The sequence below is a fragment of the Lepidothrix coronata genome, unplaced genomic scaffold (genome assembly GCF_001604755.1).
Source record: "Lepidothrix coronata isolate B3197 unplaced genomic scaffold, Lepidothrix_coronata-1.0 Scaffold197, whole genome shotgun sequence".
Taxonomy (NCBI): Eukaryota; Metazoa; Chordata; class Aves; order Passeriformes; family Pipridae; genus Lepidothrix; species Lepidothrix coronata.
Genome location: NW_016690377.1, coordinates 452016 through 479458, shown reverse-complemented (window position 1 = coordinate 479458; position 27443 = coordinate 452016). Strand labels below are relative to the sequence as shown.

General features: G+C 51.5%; 1 protein-coding gene across 1 annotated transcript in view; it reads right to left on the bottom strand.

The window, feature by feature from the left end:
* ZMAT4 (zinc finger matrin-type 4) overlaps positions 1-27443 on the bottom strand; it is a 45304-nt gene that overhangs the window by 6904 nt on the left and 10957 nt on the right. Inside the window, exons 2-5 of the mRNA XM_017831931.1 lie at positions 23117-23218; positions 11988-12077; positions 7063-7219; positions 2157-2384 (exon numbers count right to left, since the gene is read on the bottom strand). Of these exons, the coding sequence (XP_017687420.1) occupies positions 2157-2384; positions 7063-7219; positions 11988-12077; positions 23117-23218 (577 nt within the window). The remainder of the gene's footprint in view (positions 1-2156; positions 2385-7062; positions 7220-11987; positions 12078-23116; positions 23219-27443) is intronic.

Sequence of the window (27443 nt, the reverse complement as noted above, 5' to 3'; positions counted from 1 at the left end):
ACACACACTGCAGAAATGGTGCTCATTTCTCCTTTTTCTTTTTTTCCCTCTTTCTCATTTCTGAGAAGAAAATAAGACTTAAAAATTGCAAGATGAGCACTTGGTGAGAAGAATCAATGTTTTTGTTTCCTATAAATATCAGTTGTCCAAAAATACATCTCTATTCTTATTTCTCCAAATACACGTTCATATTTATCAATAAATATTTTATTACAGCCATTATCACAACATCAAAGGCTGCTGAAATGTTGTACTTCAACTGACACTGCTTATTCCAGGCTCACACAATGCATCAAATGTTCGTCTCCCACACTAGTCAAAATAGAATTAATATTTAAGCTGTGATGGGAGAAGCCACCAGGGAAGGAAGGGAAGGGGATGACTTTGCGTTCCAGGGAAAACTGAGGCAGCCACTGCCTTCAACACCTGTAAGGATCTGCTCTGGGCTGGCAGCTGAGGGCGCCCAGGAGAGCATCTCTGGAGGGAGAGAGATGGACAGATGGACATGGCCTAGTTAAGAAAAAGTGGAAAAAAGCTTTCCCAGCTTGGCAGGCTCAGGGATGGGACAGGCTCAGGGATGGGCTCAGGGACAGCCCCTTTGGCTCCCTGGCTGTGCACCTCCCTGGTGCTGGGGAGCACCACAGGCTGCAGCCCCCAAAACAGCACCCTGGAGCGTCCAACCAGAGGGCCAGAGCTGTTCCCCTGCACCAGGCACACACACAGCCAGGACAGCTCTGCTGTCCCCTCTCCTGCCACCCCCAGCTCCAGAGGGACCACACTGGACCCAGCTGCAAACCCCAGCCAAGCACAGCACCACCGGGAGGGTAAAAACCAGTGGCTGATGAGGCTGTGAAGGCCTCCAATTTCAACTCTCCCGGGCACAAGCTAAATGACTAAAACACTTCACAACTGATTTATTTACAGTTAATGACATCCTCGGCCACTCTGGAGCTTGGCACAGTTCAAAGTACCGAGCACTTCCATGGTATTGTCCCAGGTTTTATTCCCACATCCTTCCAGCAGCGGGCAGTGACTCAGCCCCATGAATCATTGATGACACCGTGAGTCACACTAGGTAGCACAGGAGGATCTGGATAACCATTACAAGGTTTATGGGAGATCAAGAAATGCACAATATATTGTACAGTCATTAGTATCTAAAGGGAAATTATTTCATTTAGCAAGAAAAAAAAAAACCAGGTATTTTAAAATGTTATTGCAAAGCCTCACTGGCAAACCAGACCTCTCCCACATGGCTCTGAATCAAACCTGCCCTTCTCCCTCAGCTGCCTGGGTCTGCACAGGGGATCATAACCCAGACCTCAGAGACAAGAGGCTCGTGCCTCTCCTGTGCCTGCCCCTCAGAGCAAACCTGTGCTCTGTCAGGATTCAGTCCTGGACACGGCACAAATCACCTCCCACCAGGCTCGGGAGGGCCTGGGGGTCCCGGGGGGCTCTGGCTCTGCTCTGCACGAGAGCAGCTCCCAGAAGGGTGCAAAGCCCAAACCTGTGTGATCCCAGGGTGCAGCCCCCACAGGGACCCTACAGGTGCCAGAGCCCCTCCCTGTGGGGCCAGCACAGAAGGACAGACAGACAGACAGACAGACAGACAGACAGAGGAAGGCTGCTCTCCTTTCTGCAGGAACACAGAAAACTTGTGTTTAACATCCCTGCAGCAAGTGCTCAGCTCCTCTGGCTGTGTGGCCCCGGGGCCACCGCAGTGTTTTACAAGCACTAATTAAATCACAGCAGACAGCTCTGTCCCACTCTCCATCAGGGACATGTAGGGAGTGCTCTGCCTCCAGCAACATCTTCCCATCCCCTTGTCCCCGTGGGGCCAAGCGCTCCAACGTGTTCTCCTCTCCCAGGGATGGGCCACACTTGCTCGAGGACAGGCGTGTGTGCCAATGGAAGGGACTATTTTAGGAGGAGGCAGAAGAGATACCTAGGAAACAACTTCGAAAGGATGCTGCTAACACTGCAGGCTGGCACCCTGGAGCAGGGGATTTTTTTTCACCGAAGTGGGAACCTCACGAAGCAGTAACAGGACCCCGGGGTCCCTGCACCACTGGAGCAGGGCAGCAGTGACCACAGCGGGCGAGGGTTGCCAGATCCCATGGGGAGCAGGTCCCCATCTCCACGTGCCGCTCCCTCACCTCTCAGCTCCCCCAGGTCCAGGGTCTTGCCCAGCTGCTCCAGGAGGTCAGCCCTGGCCGCGTTCTTCTTGTGCTTTTTGCCGTCGTAGTGCTGCTGTGCCATCATGGGGTTGTTGAACCAGGCTGTGCAGAGCTGGCAGTACCTGTCCGAGTCCCGGCGCTGCGGCGGGGACGGCACCGCCGGGGGACTGTCCGTGTGCGGCGCCTTCAGCGAGCCCAGGGCGGCTTCTGCAAGAAAGGCAACGTTCAGACACGAGCTTTCCAGGCCTGTGCTGCTGCCTGAGTAACAGCAGAGCCCGAGGCAGATCCCACATTAGACACGGGGAATAATTAGCAGCAGTTACAGGGTCCCAGTGGATATTTTGGATGGCACTGCTTGGAAATCTACCACTTCTCATTAAAAAAAGCAGCATGAAAGGACAGCCCAGGACTGTTCCTCGGCTTTCTGCGTTTCAGTAGCTGGGGAAGGAGGATGCTCTCAGTTCAGTTACACTTCTTACCACTGTTGTGACTAAATCTGCTAAACTTATCCTGCTCGAATTGCTACTCCAAGGAAAAATCACCGATGGAGAATAAATATACCATGCAGAGCCATCTCCTTCTCACGACAGAGAGACAGATTTATCACTATCTCAGGATTCTTATTTTTTAATTTATTTGGTCTCAGAAAGAACAGGGAAAGCCGTAGTCATTGTAAATTGTCACAGATGAAAAAAGAATACTCAATAGTCAGTCCCATCTTTCAAAGACCTTCACATTGTGAATTGTCAGGTACCAGCAACCCTGATCTTAACTTAATTCCATTTTCCAGCCCCTCCAGGAGCACAAAGATGACCCCCCAGTCATTCCAAATAAAAATGGGTGATTAGTCTTTATATAATGGAGTGCACCTTGTTCAACACAGTTCCCCAACTTTGTACAGTGCAAGTCACAGAGCCACGAAAAAACAGTTTAAAGTAAAATAAAGTTCAGACAACACTGCAATACAAAAATATACAATGACGAGCACTTAATTATCACACTTGGTTCAAAAATTCCCTTTTATGTGGTTTTCCTTTTCTTTTCCAGATGAAATGTCTGCTCCCTAAATAATTAACAGCCTGCTCTCTCCGTGGCACTGGAATAGGCACATTTGGAGGTGGCGAGAGGCACGTGGTGGCTCCCTTTGATCAGGAGGTGATCCAGCTGAGCCCTGATGAGCACACAGGGCAGAGAATGCCAAACCCACCTCAGTGTCTGACACCAGGAATGGCAACACAGGGATATATTTAGGCACACAGTCATGCCTGGAGCCCACTGTGATTGACTCCACGGCTTGAGAAAGTTAATATTGTTATAAATCTTCTGCTGACCTGCTCGTCGATTAACTTCCTTCGAGGAAATTCTATCTTGCATATAACATTACTAACAACCTTCTCAGTTTCCAGGGGTTTGTAAGCCTCTATTGTTTTTGGTGACGACTGCCAAGGTATCAGAGTTCTGAAGAGCTGCTCCGGGCAGGGGCAGGGCCAGGCAGGGCCCAGCTGGATTTGGCTCCTAAAAACAACACCTTTCCTACAGTTTCTACAGGAGACACGCAGCCCAGCCCCTCCAAGGTGCACGTGGCAGAACTGCAGGCACAAGGAGAGCAGAGCCAGGGGCCAGCACAGCCACTAGGAAAAAAATGAGGGAACTGCAATATTGCCTCTCCGAACTGGGATCACACAGACTCTGCAGGTGCTTGGCTCACAAAAAGAAGCACAGCTTGCCTTCTGCAGACACGTTTCTGCACTCCCTGAGGAGCCCCTCTGCAGGAAGGGGTCCATGCCCAGACCCCGGTGATGCCACAGGGACTGGGAACAGCCCCAGTGATGCCAGGGGGACCCTCTGCAGTGCCCCGGGACAGGGCTGGGCTGTGCTGGGGCACCAGACTGAGCTGCAGAGATGTTCAGACCACTATAAACAACCAGAGACTTTGGCAGCCCCGGAGCTCTGACAGATCTGACTTGCTCTGCAAGCCCCAGGCTGTGAAGTTAAATCTATCCACCCTTTTGGTCAGCTTTCCCCCTGTTTCTACGTTCCCTGAGGCCGGAGGGGAACCAGGGAGGCTGAAGCTCACGGAGCTGGTGGTGTCTGCAGGAGTTACATCTCCCACTCACTAAGGGAACCCGACAGCAGCATCTCTGCTCTCAGCCCCAGGCTGGCCCAGCAGCCCGTGGCTGTGCCTCTGAGCCCTCCCCAGGCTGGTGGCTTGTGCTGCCCCAAAGGCTGGCAGGAGGCTGGCAGTGGGGTGGCACCAGAGCCCCCCATGCCCCCCCCGGCCCTGCTCCAAGCCCACCACCACATCTGGCTCCCCCTGAACCCGTGGGCTGCAGCCCCACGGCGGGGACCCCCTGCCCACACCACAGCGGGGCTGCCCCAGGCAGGGATTTCCTCTCAGCACAAAACACCTGCTTGTGAAGTCACACTCCTCAGGTCCCACTGACAACCCCCACCACTCCTAAGGTGTGCTGAGCTGGCCTGGCAGTTAATGCAAACGTCCCAAATTCACCAAATCCTCCCGAAGAGAAACAGATGAAAACTGACTTCTCCCCAAATGTGGATTCATTGGTTTGATATGTGCTACATAACTGCTGCAGAACAGCAAATGCCATCATTCCTGAGCAGCAACACGAAAATTAATAATAAACACTCACAAAACGTCAAACGTTAAAAATGTTTCTCCATCTAAAACACAAACATAAAAGCTGCGAGTTTGACTATTTCAAGTGTTTCAAAATGCTAAATAGCTCATGACAGTCTGCCTTACGCTCCCTTTCACTGTGGGAGGGAAGTGAGAAAGTCTTACTTTGCTGCAAGAGGCAAAATACAAAGTTAGAAACACTTTAGCACTCCAGCGATGAACTAACGTTTGACTTCTTTCTCACATCCAAAGCTTTTTATTCTGAGCTGGATTTAAATGGCACCCAACTTTTCCATTGGCACGCTCCAGGAACCCAGCATGAGGACAAGAAATAACTGAGCCACAACAAGGGGGCACTGGGGAAACTCGGTTTTCTTCAGAAGAAATCCCAAAAATCTGGGACTAAGGCAGACTCCAGCCACTGCTGGACAGATCCTTGCATCCAAACCCAAAAGCCATTTACTCTGCCCCCCTTGGTGTCCCAAAGCCAGGACTATTGCCACCTGCCTGGAACAATCCCTGCAGGCCCCTGTGCTCGGATCAATGAAGGCAGCAGCTTTTTCCCCCACAACTCTTTGGTTTATAGCTCCTGGTGATGATGGGATGCAAGCTGACAGAGGATGCTGGAGATGACTAGAGGAATTCGTCAGCAATGGCAGTGACATAAAGCCTCTGAGGGGTACAACCTTGTAGAGCAGAGCAACAGGAAAGATCACAACTACCTCGCTGTCATGATGAGACATCGTTTTTGTGAGAAACCCGACTGCTGGGGCACTTCTCCCTTTCCTGAAAGCACCAGCAGAGAACGAGAGATTTGTGTTCCATTTGGATGGTAACAGTGAAGGGGAAGGTGTATCTCTGCAAGGAGACTGAGACTAGATGTGATTTTCTTCAGGACTGATGAGACAGAAACCCCAGAATATCAAGCAGCAGAATATCTTCCCCAGGAGCATCCAGCACACTCAGGGCTGTGCTTAGCTGTCTCCCAAGACTCACGAGCACTGGAGTCTCTGAAGCTCTGTCTGAGAGAATTAAAGCTCCCTGGTGCCAGACACAAAGGACTGGGACAAAAATCCAGTGGAAAAATGCTGGGTGATTTTAGGAAGCCCAGAAAAATGCTGTGTCCAGCACATCTCATCTCATCTCTGAGAACTCCTGGAGAGCAAGGAGATGCTTATTAATGTATTCCTGAGCTCAGCTTCATCTTCCAGATCAAGTGCCTGGAAGAGCTGATGAGTCCTTGAGTTACTCCTTCCCAGTGATTAGGATGGCTGAAGAGCCCATTACTCTGGAGCACCAAGTGTGGTTCACTTAGAGCCTTGTGAGGCTGATCCAGATGATTCAAAAGTGAGACCAAAACACAGTGCCAGGCTGCAGCCCTTGGCAAGCCCTGCCCTGGCCGGACCCTGTGGTCCCTGTACCTGCCTGCACAGTCCCCATGGGAGAATCCAAATCATCAGCTTACATGGGAATCACTCTCTGTGCTATTCCCTGAAATGGAAGGGCCCAGGGCAGCAATTCTGGGTCACATCTGCCTGCAGGACCTCAGCCCAGGGATCCTTCCTGGAGAACAGGGAGTGCTTTGCTCGAGCATTCTCGGTTCCCACAACAACAGAGGAATTATTTTTTTTTCCACAGATTATCAGCGTTTTTCAGGGACTTTATGGTTAAGCAAACAATAAGATGGTTAAATTATCCGATTCCAACATTTGACTTTTTAAATGTGAAAGTTAATAGGCTTGCATTAGTGGAATCACTGTGGAGGAAAGCACAAAACCCATCTGGGCAAAAATCAAGAGACAATCAATCCAAGAGTTTTTAAAGCCTGGATTTCCCTCTGAGGTAAGCGCAGCTTATGCTCTGCTCTGTACAGCAACACCAAAGGTTTATTAAACATATTAGTGGAGCTGTTGAGTAACTGCTGATAATTAAAGCCAGGCTTGGCCCTCTGTGCCCAGCAGAGACTTTGTCTTCCACAAGCAAAAACCCTTGGGAAGCGTGGAGCCACAGACAGGGCTCTCACACCAGGGCCAGCCCCGGCTGACAAACCCCTCATCTGCACGAACAAAGCAGACAATAACGAGCATCAGCAATTTTTAAAGGTTGTTATGACAGCAACACAAAGGAACAGCTGCTGCTGCCAGCCACCACCACTCAGCCATCCAGGCTGTGCCCATCTCTGCCTGCACACACCGTGCCCCCCGTGCCAGCCCCTCCTGCTCCGCTCGCTGCCTCTGCACCTACCTGTGGCCTTTAATGCTGGTTGTTCCCCTAGCAACAATTTTAACCTTTTGGCATGGATTTTCCCTTGGTAATGCGATTCGGCCACCACTGCTGAGGTAAAGGACATGTTACATAGTGTGCAGCATTTGTTCTTATCCACTGAGTCACCATCACTGCCCTGGGTGAAGACAAAAACACAGACAAAAAAAGAGGCGTGTAAGCCCACCGAGCACAGTCACGGAGAAAGAAGAGAGGAATCCAGGTTGTTATGCCAAGGCCATGGCTGCCAAGAGGTTTCCCTTCCTCGTGTCTCTGAACCTCACTCCTGCCCGGTCCCAGCCCTGCCCGGGGGACACCTCCAACTGCCCAGCACCTTCACCCTGCTCTGCTCAGCCTGTACCTGTGTCCCCCACAACCACAGGGCTCCTGGCACATCCCCCAGCCTCCCTTCCCTCAGCCTTTATTCCTGTTCTCTGGCTGAGCTCCCGCAGACCTGGAGCTTTCCCTGCCCTCTGACAGCAGCACTTCCCCCTGAGGCAGTTCTGTAGGAGACCCCAGAACCCCTGGGGGACAGGACTTGGGGGGCACAACCCTCTGTGCAGGTGGGAGAAGCAAATGAACTGGCCAGAATCATGCATGCCCCCTCAGCAGGATCTGACACCAGCTCTGGGTGAACCTACCCACCTGACCCACCACTGAAGGTCATCTTCTCCCCTAGAAAAGCACTATTAGAAAAATGACTGATTTTCATCACTTTTTTTGTTGTTGATAACTGTAAATCAACTTAAACCTTAGGGAGAAATCTCAAGAGGTGATTAGTACTGTTCTGAGTATAATTTGCACTTCTTTTAAATAGCTTTCTCTCAAGATATTTTATGTCTTCAAAGGGAAATCACTTGAAAGTTAAGAGCAGAGTAAAAAATTTCCAGACTCTATTGATCATCAGTGGTGGCAACATATAAAGAGCCTCCAACAGAGCTCGTTTGAAAAGCTGATACACTTCGGTGTTAATGCACCAGGGTCTCTTCCTCTGCCAGGGCTGCTCTTCAGTGACACTTTTCCCTTTCCAACCTACTTTCTCAGCTAGACTGCAGTTAAAAAGAAGAAAATAAAACCCCCCTCAGAGACCCTTCCAACACCTCACGTAGAGCCCAGGGTCCCACTTACACTGACCCACAGTTCACTGCATAGCTCACCCAAGTCTCTGGGTGGGCACCTCAGTGAGTGGGCAGGGGAGGAGGGTCACCCCCAAACTCTTGGTGGGTCTGTGAGTCCCTCTGCACACACATGACAGACCTCTGCTCCCTCACAGCCAGCTGCACACACCAAGAACCGCTCCTCCTCAGCAGGGTGCACGAGGTGTTTGGGCTCAGGTGTTATTAAGCATTTACCCACGTTCATATCCTCTGCCAGCAGCATCCTCTCCCTTCCCTCCTCCAACATCCCCTCCCTTCCCTCCTCCACCCTCCAGGCCCTGCACGGAGCCAGAGGCTGCTCAGCCCTGAAGGGTAATTATGCCGTCTCATTTGTCAGCGGCTGTTTTACCTGTAACCGGAGGGGCCGGGGAAAGCCGAGCCGGGTGTCTTTTGTCACCCCCTGAATGACACGGCGCTGACAGGATTGTGCAGCCAGCTGGTGAAATCACACGCCTTGTCTGCCAGGACACCCAAGCCGGGGCACAGGGCAGCGCCTGGTCCCCGGGGATGCACCCACCCATCCCTGCCCATCCCTGCCCATCCCTGCCCATCCCTGCCCATCCCTGCCCAGCTCCCGTGCCAGCCCGGGCTGAAGCGGTGAACGGGCACTGACAGCTCCTCTGAGCTGCCACACACCCACCCAGCAGCTCCCTGACCCTCTGCTGCCAGTCCCAGCCAGGGAACATTTCCACCCCTCGTTCCCTGAGCCTTCTCCAGCCGAACCTTCACCACAGTGCAGCACAGGAGCTTCACACAACAGAACACACCACGGGCTGGGAGTCAGAGCATCCATCTCCCAAAACTGGCATCCCACCTCTTCCCCCTCCTCCACAGCTGTGCCGAGCCAGCGTAATTTATAGGGCTTCTTTTTGTGATATTAGAAACTTCAAAGCCAGTCTCGTACATCCAACAGAATTAACTTCAGTTATTCTGCTGCCTGTTAACAAGTTGCTAAAAGGCATAATCCCCACACAGGGCCAGGCACTTGCAGCCCTTTGCTGGGTGTTCCTTAAGCAATCCACAGGAAAAGTAAGGATTTTTATTCCACAGATACAAATCTGCTGTCTTCATTTCCTAGGCTTTACTAAGAAGAAAAGATTATACAAGCCCTTGAATACAGTAGTATAAACCACAGCACTGAAAGCACTGCAAAATAACTTTTAAATTTGGGTTAATTTTCTGTGTATGAAGGTGCTGCTATTAAAGGGCTGCTTTCTGTAACGCTCCATAGGAAATTCAGGCCATTGCCATTCTGGAGCCTGTTTTTCTCATGGCACAAGAAAAGAGCCAGTTTATGGCTCCCTAAAGCTGAAACACTGAGTCTGGACATGCTGAGAAACAACAAGCCCCAAGTGAAGTGTGGGGGTGTGACAAGGTCAGCACATGTCCCACAGTCCCCACTCTGGCAGGAGCAGAGCCACTGGCAGCCTGGGGAGGATGGGATGACCCAGGAGACCCCGGCTACCACCACCCAGCTGTGTCTCTGTGGGCATTTAAACCTGCTGGAGAATGAATTAAAGTCTTCCATCACTGATTTCTTTCATTAAACCAGTACTGGGTACTTTGGTTGCAAACCTGTGGTAGGGTACAAAAGACACAGTAAGAACATTGGCCCTAAAACCACCTTAGTCTCAGTGGAGGTGCTGAAGATTTCAGCTACAGCACACGGTCAGTTCTGCCCCAGAAGGGTTCAGGACTGTGATTTCCTCACTGATGGGGGGCTGAGGCTGAGCCTCCCGAGGCAGCCCTTGGCTCCACCACCCCCAGCACTGCCTGGCAGGACACACATCACCTCAGCCACAGAATCTAATATCCTGCTGCCTTCCCTCAGACCATTCATCCTCACTGTTAGGAGCCCTTTCCCGAAGCTGGTTAAAGCAATTTACTATCCTACAGTACCAGTAGGGCTAGAAAGGATTTGAAGGCTTTTCTCCTATGACGAAAAACATGTTTCATAACACATCAGACATTTTCATCATGTCTGTTCTGATCATAAACAGGGTCCTGTTAGTTAAAGGCAGCAAGAAAAGGCTGATTAAACCTGATTTACCAATCCTGGGACTTGAGGAAAGGACTCCTGATTTCAGCAGGGCCCTGACACCTTCTCAGATGACTTTCAGCTGAAATGTTAAGCAGAAATTTAAAACGGAAGGTCAAGCCATGAGGTTTTTTTCCCCTCCTCCACACAAAATTAAACCAATAACGAAGAGCACAGCAACCGAGTCCTTATCCAGCACAGGACTAATTGTATGAGCCTCCTGCTTCTCACTCCAAAGGGCTAACGGGTGCTTTGGGAACGCAGGGTGTTTCTGCAGCCCTCAAACAGCAAACAGCACTACCCTTCACCTCACAGGAAGGTCAGGAAGCAAATGCTGCCTCCGATCCCATTGCACCGAGTTTCCACAACTGCAGCTGCCTCTCCCTCCTGCTGCCAGAGGGACAAGGTGCTGTTTTCGTGCTCAGCAGGACACAAACCCAATGGCACACAGCCATGGAACAGTTCTGATGGGGAAAAAAAAAAGGCAAATATTCATTTTTTTAAGTTGCAGATACTTCTGCACGAATTTAATTGGTTTTCGTGGACTATTTCTAATACTCATTAGAGTTGCTGTGCCACGGCCCAGTGACACTGCTGGGATCACAGCCACACGTGTCCGTGGCAGGGATGTCACTGTGCAGCATTCGAGATGTCCTAAACAGTTCTGTTCTCTCTAAATGCAAAGGCTTGGGTAATATCTGATCAGCAACGAGCCCACTTTGAGCTGTAAACATTGGCAGATTTTCCCTGCTATATTTTCATAACACAAATAATTTTAGAATTTAGGTCTGGCCTAGCCCAGCATTCACCTAGAGCACGAGGACTCACTAATCCACCCCCCACTAGGGTTTCCCTTGGCACAAGCATCAGCAAACACAGAATTACACTCCTTCTCCATGTTGCCTTTCAGAAAAAAATGGGAAATAGTTCAACTTTGACTTATTTGAGGTCTGGTTGGTTCTCTGTCCTCCATATCCCTGTGCTGAGATGCACATGCAGTATGTGGTTCCTTGTTAGACACAATCAAACCCCTTGGAGGATCATGTTCCCAGTCTGTATGTGCCTGCCCACTGAGCCCTTCACACTGTCATTAATAACTCAATGAAAATGCAGTGAGATCCTGTTGTCAAGGGGCAGATTGCAACTGCAAGTACTCCATGTGCAACAGAAATGTACACTAATGTTTTAATTACTGTGTGAAGGAGCTTTCAGATTCCTTGGGCAAAATCTGCACCCTTCTCCCTCTGATTAGAAGATATCTCAGTAAATATCAATAGTGCTCAGCCCCAGTCACACCGAACTGGTTTGGATGCTGCGTGCTGGGAACTTCACCCCAGTGCTGCTCCATGCACAGCAACCCCAAAGTGGCCACCACCCCACTCCCGGAGCCTCCATCACCCCCATCACCTGCCTCAGGTGCTCACCAGCAAACCCAGCCACCACACTGAATGGAGTCAGCCCTGGGCACCTGCTACCAGCATGTTTTGTCCTACGAAAGAACATCCAATAACCAAAAATGCGATCCCTGTTGCTGATGCGCATAATTCTCGTGCGGTTTATTGAAAATTATTTCCAGCTACTCTGCATTTCAGCTAATCTGAATGTTACCTCTGGGCACCTGATCACCTGTGCCCGTAACAGAGAGAACGCTGTGGCCCAGAGTCAGTGAGTCACAAAGCAGCTGAATAAACAGGGACTTGGATTGTACCCACGTTTTCTGACCGGAGCTTTTTCGCCGGGCAGCCGCCGTCGACGGGGTGAAGCATGTAATAGAGGCGGACTTTGCTGGCATGCTTCCGACTCTGGAAAACAAAAACAGAAGAAAAAGGAGAACTGAAGTTGCAAGGAGCAGGAGACTCTTGCTGTGCTCACTAAAGCAACCCACAGTCAGATTTCACATCCCCTTCGCACAGGTATCCAACACCGGAGCAGGAAAGGGGGAAAGACCCAGGTGAGGAGCATCTGCACCCCACAGAGGTTTCACAGAGCTCTGCACCCAGCTGAAACGAGCTGTGGGATGACTGGGACTCCTGCCATTAGCAAATGGTCCACCCCAGCCACCCCCTAAGTCCTGCTGCCTGCAGCCCCTCGGAGACACGGGGGGGATCAGGTGGTGAGGGAAGGGCAGCGTTTGTTACCCAAAATATGGGGTTACTGAGCTTCAGGTGGGGACAGGATGGCATCGTGAGGGGTCAGAGGCACACACACACAAACCAAACCCACAGCTCCTACACTTCCAGAATGATAAAATATAACAGGGGTATAAAACCTCCCGTGAGGGACACATGAGCAGGTTTCCTGCTGCCTTTGGGCAGGGCTGGAGCTCACCCTCACCTTTGGGCAGGTGAGGGTCACAGGGCAGGTGAGGGTCACAGGGGATGGGAGATTCCCTGGTCGTGCCAGGAGCAGCAGCAGCCAAAGAAAACCCTTGGGACTTGCAAAACACTAAGGAAGATTTTAAACTTCTACAGCAGGAGCACAGACGTAAACCTTTAAACCCCTGACTTACAGTCAGCTCTTGTCTTCCAGCAGATGCAGGGAGGAAAAGCCTGCAGCCACGAAATACCTGCAGCCACGAAATACCTGCAGCCACGAAATACCTGCAGCCAGCATATTGTCCAGATATGTGGGCAGCTGTTATCGTGCAAATGCCTCCTCCGAATCTCCCTTTTCTGACTGCCCTACAGAACAACAGCACTGCAATACCATAATTTCAGATTACAGAGCCGCAACTTCAAAACACTAAATTATCATCAGCGTGTTCTGGAAAATTCTTTTTCCTGTGGTATGAACTTGGAGCTAAATTTTCAGGGAGCTATAATTTGTATTTGCATGCAGAAATGGGACTATACAATAATTTTTATCCACGGAGCAAATCAGTCAAGACAAATAACATCAAGTATCTGCCCTCAACTTGTCCTCCTGCTGCATTTAGCAAGTGTGACCTGCCACGGTCAGAGCTAAGTGCAGGAAACCCCAAAGGTCCAGCTATCAGATGAGCAGCCCAGGCAGCAAGAGCTGTGTGATTAGGAAATGACAAAACAGATGTTTGAAATGCACGGGACGGAGGGGCGGCGGCGCTCCCGGCGCTCCCGGTGCTTGGCCATGGTCCGGCTTCCTGCCCGGAGCGCCCGCTCAGGGAGAGTCCAACACCCCACACAGGCAATGTGGCCTGAGCTTTTCAGCTGAATTCCTTCCCTGAGCATTGACACCCCGCAGAGCAGCCAGCCTCCCTCGAGTCATCCTCCCCACAGTCACGAGGCTCTTCCCTCGGGTGAGTTCATCCAGCACGTCAGGATGCCCACACGCACACACAGCCACAGCCTGCTCGCTTTAGAGGGTAAAATGTTTGGGGTGGGGGCTGCTGGGCATATGCAAACCACAAAGACAAGATGTTAAGAGGAATCATTACTGTGGTTCTGCTCCGTGGCGCTCAGCTGGGCCACAGAGATGCCCAAATGTCGGCGTTAAAAGGCAGCAGAGCTTCAGCCCTCTGTGAAACACCTCTCACCTTCACTCACGCATTTGTTTGGATTTACGAAAGCCTAGGTAAGGAAATGACTTATGTTTGGCAAGATCTAAACCCACAAAGCTCCTTATGCAGCCTCATTACCCTACGGTTACAAAAGCAGAGCTCAGAATCCTCCCTGGCCTCTGCACGTCCATGGTGAGCGTCTCCTTCCCTCTGCGGGGCGGGGGAAGCACAGCCCATTTGTCATCCATTTTATCTCTGGTATTTCCTACATTTACATGTGTATTTATCATCCCAGCACCCCGGCAGGAGCACGGCAGGAGCACAGTGATTATTCCTGGCGTGCTGCTCAAAAACAGCCCCGTGGGTTGTCCTCTCCCTCTGCAAAGCAAACCTGCAGCTCCGAGGCACGAGGAGGGCAAGTGCCAGACACACAGCGGGGCCAAAGGAAGAACCACGAACAGCAGCCAGGAAACCAGGATAAACCGGGATCTGGGCACCTCCAGCTTCCATTCTGATCCATCTCACCACACGCACAAGCCTTAGAAAAGACAAAACCTCGCCACATGTGTCAATCCAGAGTCTGGAACCAGCACCCTGCCTGTGGAGGCACCTCCAACAGCCACCACAACCTCATCTTGGGTGCAATAAGGGTGTTTCTGTGCCTGTGAATATTTCTTTTGTAGCTGTACAGAGTGTTACACCAAAGGCATTTTCACTTCATTTCCCTGTCTCTAGTGGGAACAGCACCTTTCAAAGGCACGAAGTCTGGCTTAATACTGTGGGCTTGAAAACCAGCCCTGGCCATGCAGGGAGCTCAGAGAGAGCCTGTTTTCACATAGCTGCTGCAGAGTTCTGCATTGCAAGCTCATGTGCCACTGTAAGGCTCATCAATAAAAGTAAACAAATGGATCATTTCTATCTCTATCAAATCTACTCTAACACAGAAGATTGTGGCAGAGACAGCAAAGTTCTGGCAATTCAACTCTGAAACATAAAAGGGCAAAGCAGAGCTAAACTGTGCTATGAAATGCAATTTGGTCTTGCATAAATCAGGTTTTGGAGCACACTGTGCCCGGAGCAAGAGGCGAGAGCAGGCAGTGAGGTCTCTGTGGGAGCAGGGGCAGCTGGCAGGGCCTGGGGAGCTGCAGGCAGGGCTGGTTTGGGATGCACAGCCCTGCTCGCCCTGGATGATGGAGGGGCTGCTCATCCTTTCTCTGTACATCTACCAACAGCTCTGGGGAGCACTGACCCGTCTCCCCTCACACGGCCAGAAGTCCCCAGCTGAGGCAGCAGCCCGAGGCTGCACAGACACACACAGATCCCCCCTGCCCTGTGTCTGCCCAGGGGTCTGGGCGAGCAGACCACACGAGCTCAGCACCCCACTGCAGCCCCGGCTCTGCTCCCGCTCTGCACTGCTGATCCAAGCTGAGCTGACAGTCTGAAACACTTCAACACTTCACCATTTTGTGAGGGCCTTCTTCCCGTCCCCCCCGGCCAGGTTCAAACCAACCATCTCTGCAGCTTCCCTCACGCTGTGCTGGCAGCTGAGCTCATTTCCCTGCTCCCCACAGATCCCTTCATCAATCCTCGCTCCCTCCTGTGCTGGCAGCTCCGTGGTTTCGATCAGTCTGCCCTTCCCCTCCTGCTCCTCCTGCTCTGTGACCTCCTCTCCAGCCAAAGGCCGGGGCTCCCAGCCCTGGGGGACGCGTGGCCACACCGAGCATCACCGGAGACACGAGTGGGAGATCAAGGAGGGACCCACCCTGACAGCCCAAATAGCTGCAGCTCCTCTTAGTTTGTAAAAAATTCTTTTTACAAACCCATCGGGTGGGTTTTAATCCTTTTAGTCTACAGTGTTGATTTTTTTGTGCGCTGGAAGTTTCTTAATTAAATTGCCATGCAACGTGCAGTCACATGATCACACCAACTTTATTATCTGTATTGGCCCTGCTTGTAATCTCATCAAAAGAGAGAAAGTTATTTTGGCTGGCCCAGTTCTCCAAACCTTATGCAGAAACCCCATTACATCATCCTCCAGCCCCTCTCCCGAGCCTGCTGTGCCCAGGAGCTGTGCCAAGCTGGAGGGCTCCAGCTCCCAGTGCGGGTCCCCCAGAGCTGCCGTGCCTGGCTCTGCACTTGCTTCCTCCTGGAAACTTCCTCCACCTTCCCGGGCCCGTGGAGGGTCAGCAGTGCTGGTGCAGAGCGTGTGGCCAGTGCACTCCAAACACTCGCTTGTGAGTTAATTCCTGGACCTGCCGACTCAAACAACAACAACATTCTGGATTTCATAATCGCTGCCTGACAAACTCCCGAATTTCTACTGGAACAGGACCAATCTATTCCTCCCTCTGTGATATAACAACATCCTCTGCGTTTTTTAAATAGAGGGCAGAAGTATTTTCAGCAAACGCCTTCCCTTTTCTGCCTCTCCTACCCACGCGACCAGCAAACCCTGTCAAGTTCCCCGTGGTTCACCGCAGAGCCAAACTCCGGCTGTTATTCCAGACACTGCTGCCTGTCAATGCCCCTTTTCTTCCTTTGTAATTTTTGCAAAGCCTCATTTATAATTTATGGTCATTTCTATCAACTGCCCCTTTTTTCCTCCGTGAGTTTAATTTTTTAAAAAGCGTCTACTGGTGCTTGTGCCTTCCTGGGCACACAGATCTGTGTCCACAGCTCCTGAGTGCTCAGCTGAATTCTCACCCCCATCAAACCGGCTGCTTCAAAGCAGCAGAGAAGAACATTACTGGTTTGGACATTGATTTGTTTACATGTAAGGGTAATTACTGATGATCTATTCAGCCAAGCAACCACTAACTCACTTCATCTTCCCTACATCTGTGATCACTCCTCCCAGCTTGCCAAGCTGACTCCAAGTGAGGATCCTGAGCATGAATTTTCTGTCTCGGGAATCACCATTTCAGCTGTGATCTTTAACTTCACCACGTCCTCTATTGATTTTGACTGTACTCAAAGTATTTCTTGTCCAACACACTGCTGGGTACCCTGCAGAGAGGAAATAACTCTGCTTGGAGGCTGTTGCTGGAGCAGCGTGGCAGGAGCAGCCGGGCTCAGAACTTGGCTCACGTGGTCCCAGCGCCCACAGACCTGTCCCCCACAACCGGGGTCATCACAGGCATCTGCTCCTCCCCAAACCTACCAGGAGTCCCTTCTCACATCACTCCCTCACATTCCCTCTGCAGTGGATCTTACATCTACACTAACACAACCATGCATTTACTTCTCCATTGGCACTAAGGGATTTTTACAGCCAGTGCACCTCCATGAGCAACCTGATCGAGCTGAAGGTGTCCTTGCCCTTGGCAGGGGTTGGACTAGACCTTTAAAGGTCCCTTCCAAGCCAATCCATTCTATGACTCTGTGAACAAGCCAAGGGAAAGGGGACGCAGGGACAGAGCAAGCAGGCTGGGAACTTCTCAAACGCGCTTTGTGCAGCAAACTAAACCCTTCCTGCTTGCCTGCAACTGCAGCTCAGCTTCCTCAGCTCAGGCCACGCTGCCATTTGGTACCAATGTTCAAGGTGTGGGTGGACTTCACCACTGGCACAGTCCCACTATCCCAGCACCAGGTGGGCAACAAGAGTTAACACAGATGCAGCATCTCCTGTGTGCACGAGCTGGGACTGGCTCTGCAGCACCAGCAGGGATGCTGCTGTTCCCATTCCATCACTGTTCCCATTCCATCCTCCCTGTCCGAAACAAACCCCAGTTACAGCACATCAGTGCCAGTCACTCCTGAGAGCCCGTCAGCCCTGAGCACACGGGGGAGGACCTGTCACAACACACAGGGAGAACTAAAGGCTCTGCTTTCAAACACCTGGAGCCCCCACCCAAACACGGGCTGCAAGTCTGATATTTTAAAGACAGCAGGAGTGAATACCTGGAATGAAGAGGTGCCCTCCTGTGCAGCAGGAGGGGAATGCCACAGAAAGGCAAGAGCTGCAGGACTTCTCCCGGGGATGCTGGCCAGCGCCAGCCCCTCGTGGGTAGCAGAGCAACCTTTCACTGCTTTCATTCTGTGCAGGTTCAATGTGACACCCCTGGTGCCCCTCCATTGCTGCTAACCCTGGGGTCCCATTCCCCAAGCATTTCACTACTGCTCTGGAAGGACCTTTGAACTTCAGCTATTTTTAGCCAGCAACAGGCCTCTGCACAGAGGTACCTGGGAAGGAAGCTGTGCACAGGGCTTCATCTGCTCCGCTGGTGCTGCTGTTTAGCAATAGATTTTGACGCTGGGAGTGCATTAAAAGTAATGCTCAGCCATAAATGTTGACAACAGAGCAGTAACACAGAGCCTTGTAAAGTCCCACCCCATCTCCACTGGTTTCTGCAGCACACGTGACCCAGCAGCTGCCACTGTGCTGCGTGTCCATATGGGCTCTGTGCAGGATGGCAGCACGAGCCCCGTGCCCTAAAACACTGGCACCCACCTACCTCCCTCACGTACAGTGGGTGACCACATTTACCTCAACATATTTTAGCTGGGGCTGTCACCACGACACGAAGTGGGTGCCAAGGAATCTGCAGGAGGCCTGTGTGTGCACAGACAAAGAACAGAGCAGCACCTTCATCATCTCTGCAACACAAACACGCTTTCATTAGCTTTTCCTCCTCAAGCCAAGGTTCTACCAAACACCAGCACAATCTGCAGGATAACAGCAATGTCTGAGCAGCCACCAAAAACCGTGAACACCATGGCAGAGCAGATTCCAGCAGTGGTGGGGAAGGACGCAGGAACAACAGGTAGGACGTCCCCTCCTCCTTCATCCTCTGAAGGATTTACACATTACTGCCACCAAAGCAAGACACAACGTGACAGGTGAGCAGCAGCAGTGGCAGAACATAGGAGAGAGCTCATGGCCAGCAAATGTCACCTTCCCTTCCATGGTCACTGACATCAGCAGAGCCCCGACACACGATAGCCCAGTGCAGCCCTTATTTCCAGCTGAAGCACATCCCTTCCACTCCTCCATCCTGGAAATGCCTGCAGCATCTCACGCAGGGAGCTGGGAGCAGAAACAGAACATTCCAGCTCCTTGCTTTCTAGCACAGCATTTATTTTGTTAAATAGAGTATGTGCTCTTGCGGCGCATTAATATTTCAGACACAGGATTGCCTTTCTGAGCACACACATCTTGATCCTTAAGGCACTAATGTGCCAATAGTAAACAATGTTTATTATTCCTTCAGACAAGCCATCGCTTCATGCCGTTTCCAGCCAAGGACAGCCCCACTGGAAGCAGATTAACCCCAGCACTGCTCCAGCCCACGCAGACCAGCAGTATTGATGGGGCTGTCGATAGCGCTCGCCCGCTCCGCTCCGAGACAGGGTGAGAAATTCCAAAGAGCACTCAGCTCCGGAGAGGAGCCAAAGGGCACGGCACTTTATTTGCTCTCCCCACTTCCCTGTACATTTGAATTTTAACACGCCTTGCCTCTGCCCTCCCCTGCTGCTCCACGAGCATTCAAGCACCATTCCCTCATCTCAGGGGGAGAGCTGACACTGGCACAGCACCTTCCCGGGCTGCTCCTCCGCCAGACCCAGCGTCTTCCCTCATTTTAAATGGCAAAGCAAAGCACCATCTGAACACCTGAAGTAATAAAGATTACAATGGAGAAAAGCATTATAGCAGCCTGAGGAGCAAACGTGGTGATGAATGTGCAGCTCAGGGTGAAATCCGAGAGCAACTTTGCATATGAGGTAATTTTCCTGCAGGATTTTCAAGGGGAAACATGAAAATAAATGGTAACATCTTCCTAATGGCTGTGAACACTTCTATACAGAGATGAGGACTCGGAGCTAACTAAGAAACCTTAGCTTTTTTTTTTTTTATTATTTTTTTAATTTACAGAGCAGCTCACCAGAGTGATACAACCTCTCTCAAAGACAGAGCTGGAAGGAAGTGTTAATTTACGTGTGATCCCCAGAGAATTCAGCAGCAAAGAGGCTTCGGGCTCCAGAGGGAGACGAGATGCAGAGACAGCAAAATAAAAACCCATCTCTGGGGCACAGACTCTCAGTGGCATCACAGCAAGCACAGCACATGGACAGTGGGACACGAGAAGGTGTGAAACACCCCCCTGCACGGGCCACCACCCGCCTGGCACAGCCTGGAGCGCGTGGCATCACCCTGCCTTCTTCTGTGATCCTCTACCCACCCAGTCACCCCGGTCCCTTTTGTCCCTCCCGAGGAGGAAACGGGAGCCAGGGCACCGAAGAGACACTTGGCACTTGAGGGCAGCACAGGGAGCGTCACCCAGCAGGGGTTGGTGTCAGGCATCCGCACTTGGATGCTTTATTCCAGGAGCAGAGGTGGGAAGGGAGTTTTCTGACACTTCGAGGGAGGAATTAAGATATTCACTTGCTTTAACAATTACAATATTCAAAGGCCCGCCCTTTCGGGCACCGACACCACCCAGTAAGATTTGTCTCAGCTCTCACAGCTGCACAAAAGCTGCCCAGCATCAGCCCCCCGAGACCCTCAGCACCACAGCGGGCACGGAGCTCGCTAAGGCCTTTCCTCACCCGGGAATGTCATTACAAGCCAATATCCCAAGGCAGCTACCGGGCTCAGCTCTGTCCTGGGGTGAACCCTGGGCAGGAGGGCAGGACCTGGCAGTTTCCCCGGGGTGGGAAGGAAAGCCTGGACACAGCATCAGACAAAGCCAGAAATGCAGTTGCACAAAGCACGTGAAATAAGGGCAGTATTTGCTGTATGTCAAGTTGGAAGCAAAAATATGCTGCACACACCCCAATCCTTTTGTCATTTTTCCACTACACTTGCCCTTGGAAATAATATCGCTTAATATTGCGTGACTGACATAAAATTATTTTTTAATCCTGGCAAAGTAGTGCAGAAGAAGAGAATTATTGGTTGGTGATTTGGAGAAGGAGACGAGACAGCGATTGGAATTGACTATTCCTGTTTGGCAAGATAAAAACATCCCCCTTTCATAGGCTGTTTCCCTCTATTTTCTTACAGAGAAATGTCTTATTTTGCATGCACAGAGAGCCAAGATTCCAGTCCCTGGCACAAGGGCTGCAGAGCTCACTCAACTGCGCTAGTGAGGCAGTGGATCAATCCCCTTTCTCTCCAGGCTCTGGCTCAGGAAGGGTAAGGGCAATGCTGACCAAAACAAACCCCAGCACCCCCAGCTGCACGGACACCGAGGGCCCCCAGTGCCCGTGGACAGCCAGGGTGCCCACCCTGGGGGGCTCCTGAAAACAGATTGGCAGAAAAGAATCAGTTTTCAACCACAGAACACTTTTTAAAAGTAAGAAGGAAAAAAAAAAAAAAAAAAAAAAAAGGTGTGCAAACAGAGAGCAGCTACTTTGTCAATCAGGAAGAAACAGCGAATCTCACATTCCAGGCATCAAGGGCTGGCAGCCTCGGGCAGGATGGAGCACCCAGCTCCACCTCCCTGGAACACCTCCAGGCAGGTTTGCAGCCTCTGGCTGTGCCTGTGGGTTCCAGGAGGTGCCAGGAGGAGACTGTCACGCTCCAAAGTGTGACCAGGACAGGCACCCCAAAGGGACGAGCCTCTCCACGGCACAGCCCCGGGGCAGGGGCACCCCCAGCGCCTGGGCCACCCTGAGCAGCCTGCCCAGCTCACTCCCTCACCCCTCTGCTCCGTGTTATGCAACCCACAGGCGAGGTTTGGGAATGACATTATTGTGCCGAACGTCTCCGGCGTCTGCTGGGATTTCACAGGGCATGACAAACGAGCACAACACCTCGCACTAAAATATACAACAGAAAACCGTGTTGCTTTCCACGTTTCAAAAACATCTGCTATGAATTAATGATTCAGCTCATACCTACAGTGACAGGCGCAGAGGAGGAGAGATTGGCTGAGCGCTCACCAGGAGCTGCTCCCATTCCTGCAGCAACACTCCTGCCTCCTGTGGGCAAAATTCGGCACCCACAGTGCCCAGCAGCAAGACCTGGAAGGTGTCCCTAAAACTCCAGCCTTCCACTTCCCACCGGCTGCCAGGGATCTCTGCTGCACAGCGAGGGCAGCCTGAGGAGCAGTTACAGGAGAGCTCTTAAGGAAGTCACCAAAACAAGACGTGTAAAGTGCCTTACAAGGGAACGTGCATTCTTGTTCCCATTGTTAATTAATGCAGCACAGCATCCTCGGAGCACGGACACTGAGCTGCTGGGACGTCTCCACTGGCCACACAAATGTCTCCACCGTGTATCCATTACAGAACACTTGAGTCAGAGCAAACGTCTGGGGAAACTTCATCTCCCAGGTCCCTGCTGGAACACTACAGGCACTGAGTGCCCAAAAGCAGGGGCAAAATACAGCTCCTGGGAGTGCAGAGGTCCCTCATCCCCCAGCTCTTCACACACAGTCACAGAATTGTTTAGGTTGGAGACCACCAAGGCCATCAAACCCAACCAAATTATTCCATATTATCTAAATATCTATATTATCTCTATGTTATATATGACAAATACACAAAGTTAATATAGTTTACTCTGTATATACACTCTGTGTCAAGAGAGATGATGCAGACATGCATCACTTCTCCTGGAGTCTTCCAGGAGAGGCTGGACCACTTCACACATCCCTCCTCAGCCTGACATCCCCAGGGGAGGACAGTCCCTGCACAGTTCCTACCATGCAAGGGGTGATGGACTGTGCTCTGAGCCCTCCTGCACAGCCACACACGGTGACCCTGCACCTCCTCTGCTTCTGAACCTGAAAATGGGTGTTCTCTCACTGGGTGAACACTGAGAGCCCCTCACCATGGCAGGATCTACACCAGGCTGCTGCAGACCTGCTTGGAGAACATTCCCCACAGCACAGGGAGCAGGTGCTGACACAAGGAGAGGCAGTGGGTTTCCTTTCCTGAAGGATTTACAGCAGCATATCCCTCAATAATTTCCTCCTTATTTAATAGGAATGTGTTTAAGTTTATTTTGAGGACACGCAGTGCTGTTAATTGCTGCTCTAACGCATCTCTAATAATCCATCCTTTCTAATTGTTCATTGCTTGCCACCTCTTAAGTGCTTAAATACATTCACAAACACTAATCTATTCTCTGCACAATCAGTGATTCCTACTCAGCAAAGCACAGTGCAGCAAATTTAATACAACCTGAGCTCGTTTTGCTGCACTCTTAATTGCTCTCCTTGCTAACAGTGTTTCCTTCAGCCCCGTTTAAATCGCAGCCTGACTTGGCAAATTCAGACAGAGGGAAAAGCCAGACACGCAGCAGACACGGCTGCAGTGACATCACTGGCAGGGTGAGACGCCACCAGCAGAAACAGTTCTTCGAATCCCGAGTTTTCAGAGCAGAACTGCGGAAAACAGTCCCAGACAGGAACATCCTACCTCGTAATGGGCCACGCGCTGGGACTCGGAGATGAGCTGGGCACTGCACACCTTGCAGTAACTCTCCGTGAACAGCTCCTGGTCCACGTCGGAGGATTTCATCTGTGCACGACAGAGGGAAGAGACAAGAAGCAGGGTCAGTTACAGAGGGTGGGCAGACGTGCCTGACGAGGGTCCTGCAGGGCAAGGCAGCACCCGAGCCGAGCAGCTCTCGTGGCCACGAGGGAACGGAACCAACATTAAACTGGTGCAAATGTGACGGTCTGCACGTGCCCCCAGCACCTCCCACCCAGAGTCCCCAGGGTTATCCACCACCAGCTCGTGCCAAGTGTTTGTTCCTCGCCCCGGGCAGTTCCTGGGCACTGCTGGGGACCCGTGGTGTGTCCCCTTCCCCGCTGCAGTGGGGACAGCCAGACACACCCCTGTGCCCAAGCAGCACCCGAGCCCTGAACACCTTCGGCCACAGGCACAGCACCCCTTCCCTGCCGTGATATCCACGTGTGAGCTACTCATGAATGGCTGTTCCTCTCTGCCACCTTTCCCAGCTGGGAACACCACGAACAGAACCAGCTGCAGCAGAGAGGGCTCATGGCTCGGAACACACTCAACCATTTGTTGCACAACACTGAGGAGCTTGTGGAGCTTCACAGAAAAGGCAAACAGCATCACAACCTGGGGAAAGGTGGGTTTAAGCTGGAGGAGCACTCTGCTGGATTCCTCAATTTAGGCACGAGAGGAAACTGCTCAGGTGATTCACTGGGCTGGGCTGGGCTGTTCTCCAGCAGCTGTTTAAATACTTGTGTGTTCCCCAGAACTTCCAACGAGGACACTTCACCTACAACAAGGACACCTGCACCTACAAAACCAGCTTGCTGAGTGCCCTGGTTCACAGGAACACGTTCCTCCTCTGTTCATAGCCTCCTCCTCTGAACTCATAATGAAGAGGCATTTCAGGAACACTGAGGCTTAAAACAGACTGAACCCAAGCAGAGCCACAAAACAACAAAAGCGGTTTCATAGAGAGAATATTTAAAACTAATCCCTGTGCAAATGAAGAGGGAAAAGAGAGGCTGATGCCTTCTGACTTATGCCAAGATAAAGTCTATTAATTCATGATCATAACAAACCTGGGCTTAATGAAGACTGATAATAGAGATTTTATAGAGTTTATTCCACGGATTGGGAAGAAAAACAGTATGGGAATGAACAGGCAATGAATGAGATCTCATCAGCAGACAAAGTCAGGTGGAGAAAGGCTGGTCAGTGCCGGGCTGCACGGCAGAGCTGGAGGTGGTTGTGCCCAATCCCCAGTGTCCTGCTGCCCCACAGTTATTGGGATCCCTGCACATTTTATGGAAACCAGCAATTGAGTTGAGATCAGAGACTCCCAGCCTGGAGAGACCAGTCAGTCCCCAGCTCCAGGAAAAGGTTTGTTCAAGTGTTCTGGTTTCCCAGACAAAAGACACAAACCTCAGAGCTCCTCCACTGCTGCCCTTGCATTTTGATTCTGCAAAGACATTTGCTTGTTTTCTCTTGCTATCTGCTGAGGTTTAATCTTCATTTACTCTGTCCAGAGAGATGCTGCACTGAGAAACTTTCAAAGACACCAAAAGGCCCTTATAGGAGTACAAGAAGTGTTGCAAAATTGCATCAAAGGCAAAACACAGTAGGGGGAAGAAATCTCACTTAACTACAACAGATTGACACAAGGCAAACCAAAGAATCTCATTAAACCTCAATCCAGCAACCAAGCCAGAGTCAGGTAACATCACCTTCATTTGCATGCAGCCTGCAATGCTCACAGCACAAACCCTCACTGCAAAAATCAGAGTAAATCAAAAGCTTCTCTGTATTAGTCCATCTCTCTGTGCTCTGATAACAGAGCCCAGGTCTATCCTGCCTCATCAAATGGAATCGTCTGTGCCCCTTTACAGCAGCAGGGGCTGAACAGGCTCGTCCAGGAACAGGATCTCGGGTGTTTCTCTAAGCAGTAACTTCTGATACAGGTGTGGGACGTGTTCCCCTCGACATCACGGGCTCAGCACCAGGAGAACACGGTGGTTGTGCTGAGGATGTGACTGTTGTGCAGCACAATTTGGGACCTGCTGCTGTCCCCAAGCTGCCTCAGTCCCACAGAACCGCTGGGACGACCCTTCTGCCCCGGAGCAGTTGGGTGACGAGCTCCTCCTGCCTGGCTTCAAGCACTACTTGCACAGGCGAGTCCTGCTTCCCTGGGAGCTCCCTGTGCCCACGGAAGGGCAGCAAGCCTGGCACTGCCCCAGCCTGCAGGATGGCAGAGTCCCTTCGCTGGGCACAGGGGTGTCCTCACGCCCGGGATCCTGGCACAGGGTTCCACTGCTGCTCTTCCCAGGCCTTGCTTTTTCACAGTGATGAAAAGGACAGCGAGGCAGAGGAGAGAGGAATGGGGATTAGGGGGAACAGGAGAGCAAACGGAAGAAAAGCCTCCTTCATGCTTTTGCATGAATATATTAGGCTAAACTGCTGCAAGGATTCAAGCAGATGTAAGCTTGGCTATTAAAAATAATTAGAAAGCTCTGGTAACAATAACTGCTCTGAGCAAAATTAAATTTTGACAAAAAAATAACAGATTCACCTTAGCAAGGTAGATTTCCACACAAGCAATCCACTACCAGCACCCATTTATACAACCCTTGCAAAGTTGCTACTGAAACCAAGACAGCCCCAGGACAAGTTTAAACTCAAGTACCAGACTTGAGAAAACAGGCTGCTACCTGTCCCCCAGAAATGCAAGAGAAGAGCAAAAGTCTCTTTCCCTCCTCAGGAGTCACCAAAGGATGTCCAGGAAACACGGAGTGAAATGAATGAGGTTTTAAAGCTGCCTCAGTGCCCGGGGTGGCACTGGCTGGTCTCACACCCAGACCACAGGGAGGTCCAGGGCAGATATTTCCCTTGGGATCTGCACAGGGACTCTGCTACACGCAAGAACCAAATGTCTGGTTCCTACAAAGGGACTGGTACAGCGAGGTCACCGTAGGTGGCCCCAGCTGATGGCATCTGTGCTCAGCTGCAAAGGCTCCCCTCTGCAGCAAGAGGCAGACTCCAGACACAGAACCCTGGCAAAAAGAAAACAGCTTTGTGCTGTTGGGGTCTGGCCTAAAATGGTGCTTCCTCCTCTCCAGAAAAGCTCCCCTTCCCCACTCCTGTCTCCTCTCAGATACACTCTGCATTGCCCTTCTGTGGGCTAATCCCAGCAGTGATTTATTAACTTCTTCTGCCTGCAAGTGTCATAAAGGGAGTTCATAAGCAATTAATATTTATGTATTTCTAATCACTTCGTTCCACTGTGACTCTCCCTGCCCACACGTGCTCCAGGAGTGACCAGCCCTCAGTGATCTCACCACACAGCCTGGCTGCCCAAAAGGAGGGTTTTCTCTGCCAGCAGCCCCCGGCGTGTCCTCGGCTGCGAGGGACACTCGAGGGGAGCTGCAGGTGCTGAGCAGGGTGGGACGTGTCCCTCAACACTCTCAGTCAGAGGCTTTTTTTGCTGGGAGTTGAAGGAATAATGTGGGACTTGCAGCCCTGTCAGCTGGACCCCACCCCTGTGCTGAGCAGAAGGGCTGGGTCTGCACAGGGAGGTGTGAATACCTGACACTCCTGGTCTCCTCCTCGGGTGGGGATGTGCTGGGGCCTCCACCACAAGCACTGACCACTTTGTGTCCTCCAGGGGGTTTATTGTGGCCTCCTGTGCCACACTCCAGCGCCCAGTCCCCTCCCTGCTCCAGATCTGTGACCTCTGCACGTGTCAGCTCAGCATCTCCAGCCACGCTCGCTGTGCCACGGGAGCCCCCCCTGCAGCACCTTGTGCCATATGGCTGAGATCCTCCTCAGCAGCTCCAGTGACTGCAACAGCTCAGTGAAAATCAATCTGACGGGGCTGACTCCAGCTTTTGGCAGCGGCCAGGAAGATGCTAACTAAGTTGCACTAAATTTTAGAGGGCAGCAATCCACAGCTGACATCAGAGACACGTGCAAAGCCAAATTCCTTTCTAAGGAAATGCTTGGCACCAGCTGAATCCCACCAGACAGGGCCATGTGCTGAATGTGTCCCCATCACACGGTGGTGGAAGGGCCCCTCCAGGAGGTGCTTTTGGGATCCAGACCCAGTAGAACAGGACCTCAGTCCAGGCTGGAGCTCCGGCAGGTGCCGACTGCTGTGGCCCTTTGCTGCTGCCACGGCAGCATCACGAGCTGCTGGTGTTGTCAGCAAACACTTCCCATCATGTTTCTGATAAATGCTGCTGTAATCTCCTTTCCAGCAATCTTCCCTCAGCAGGACACTTCTATC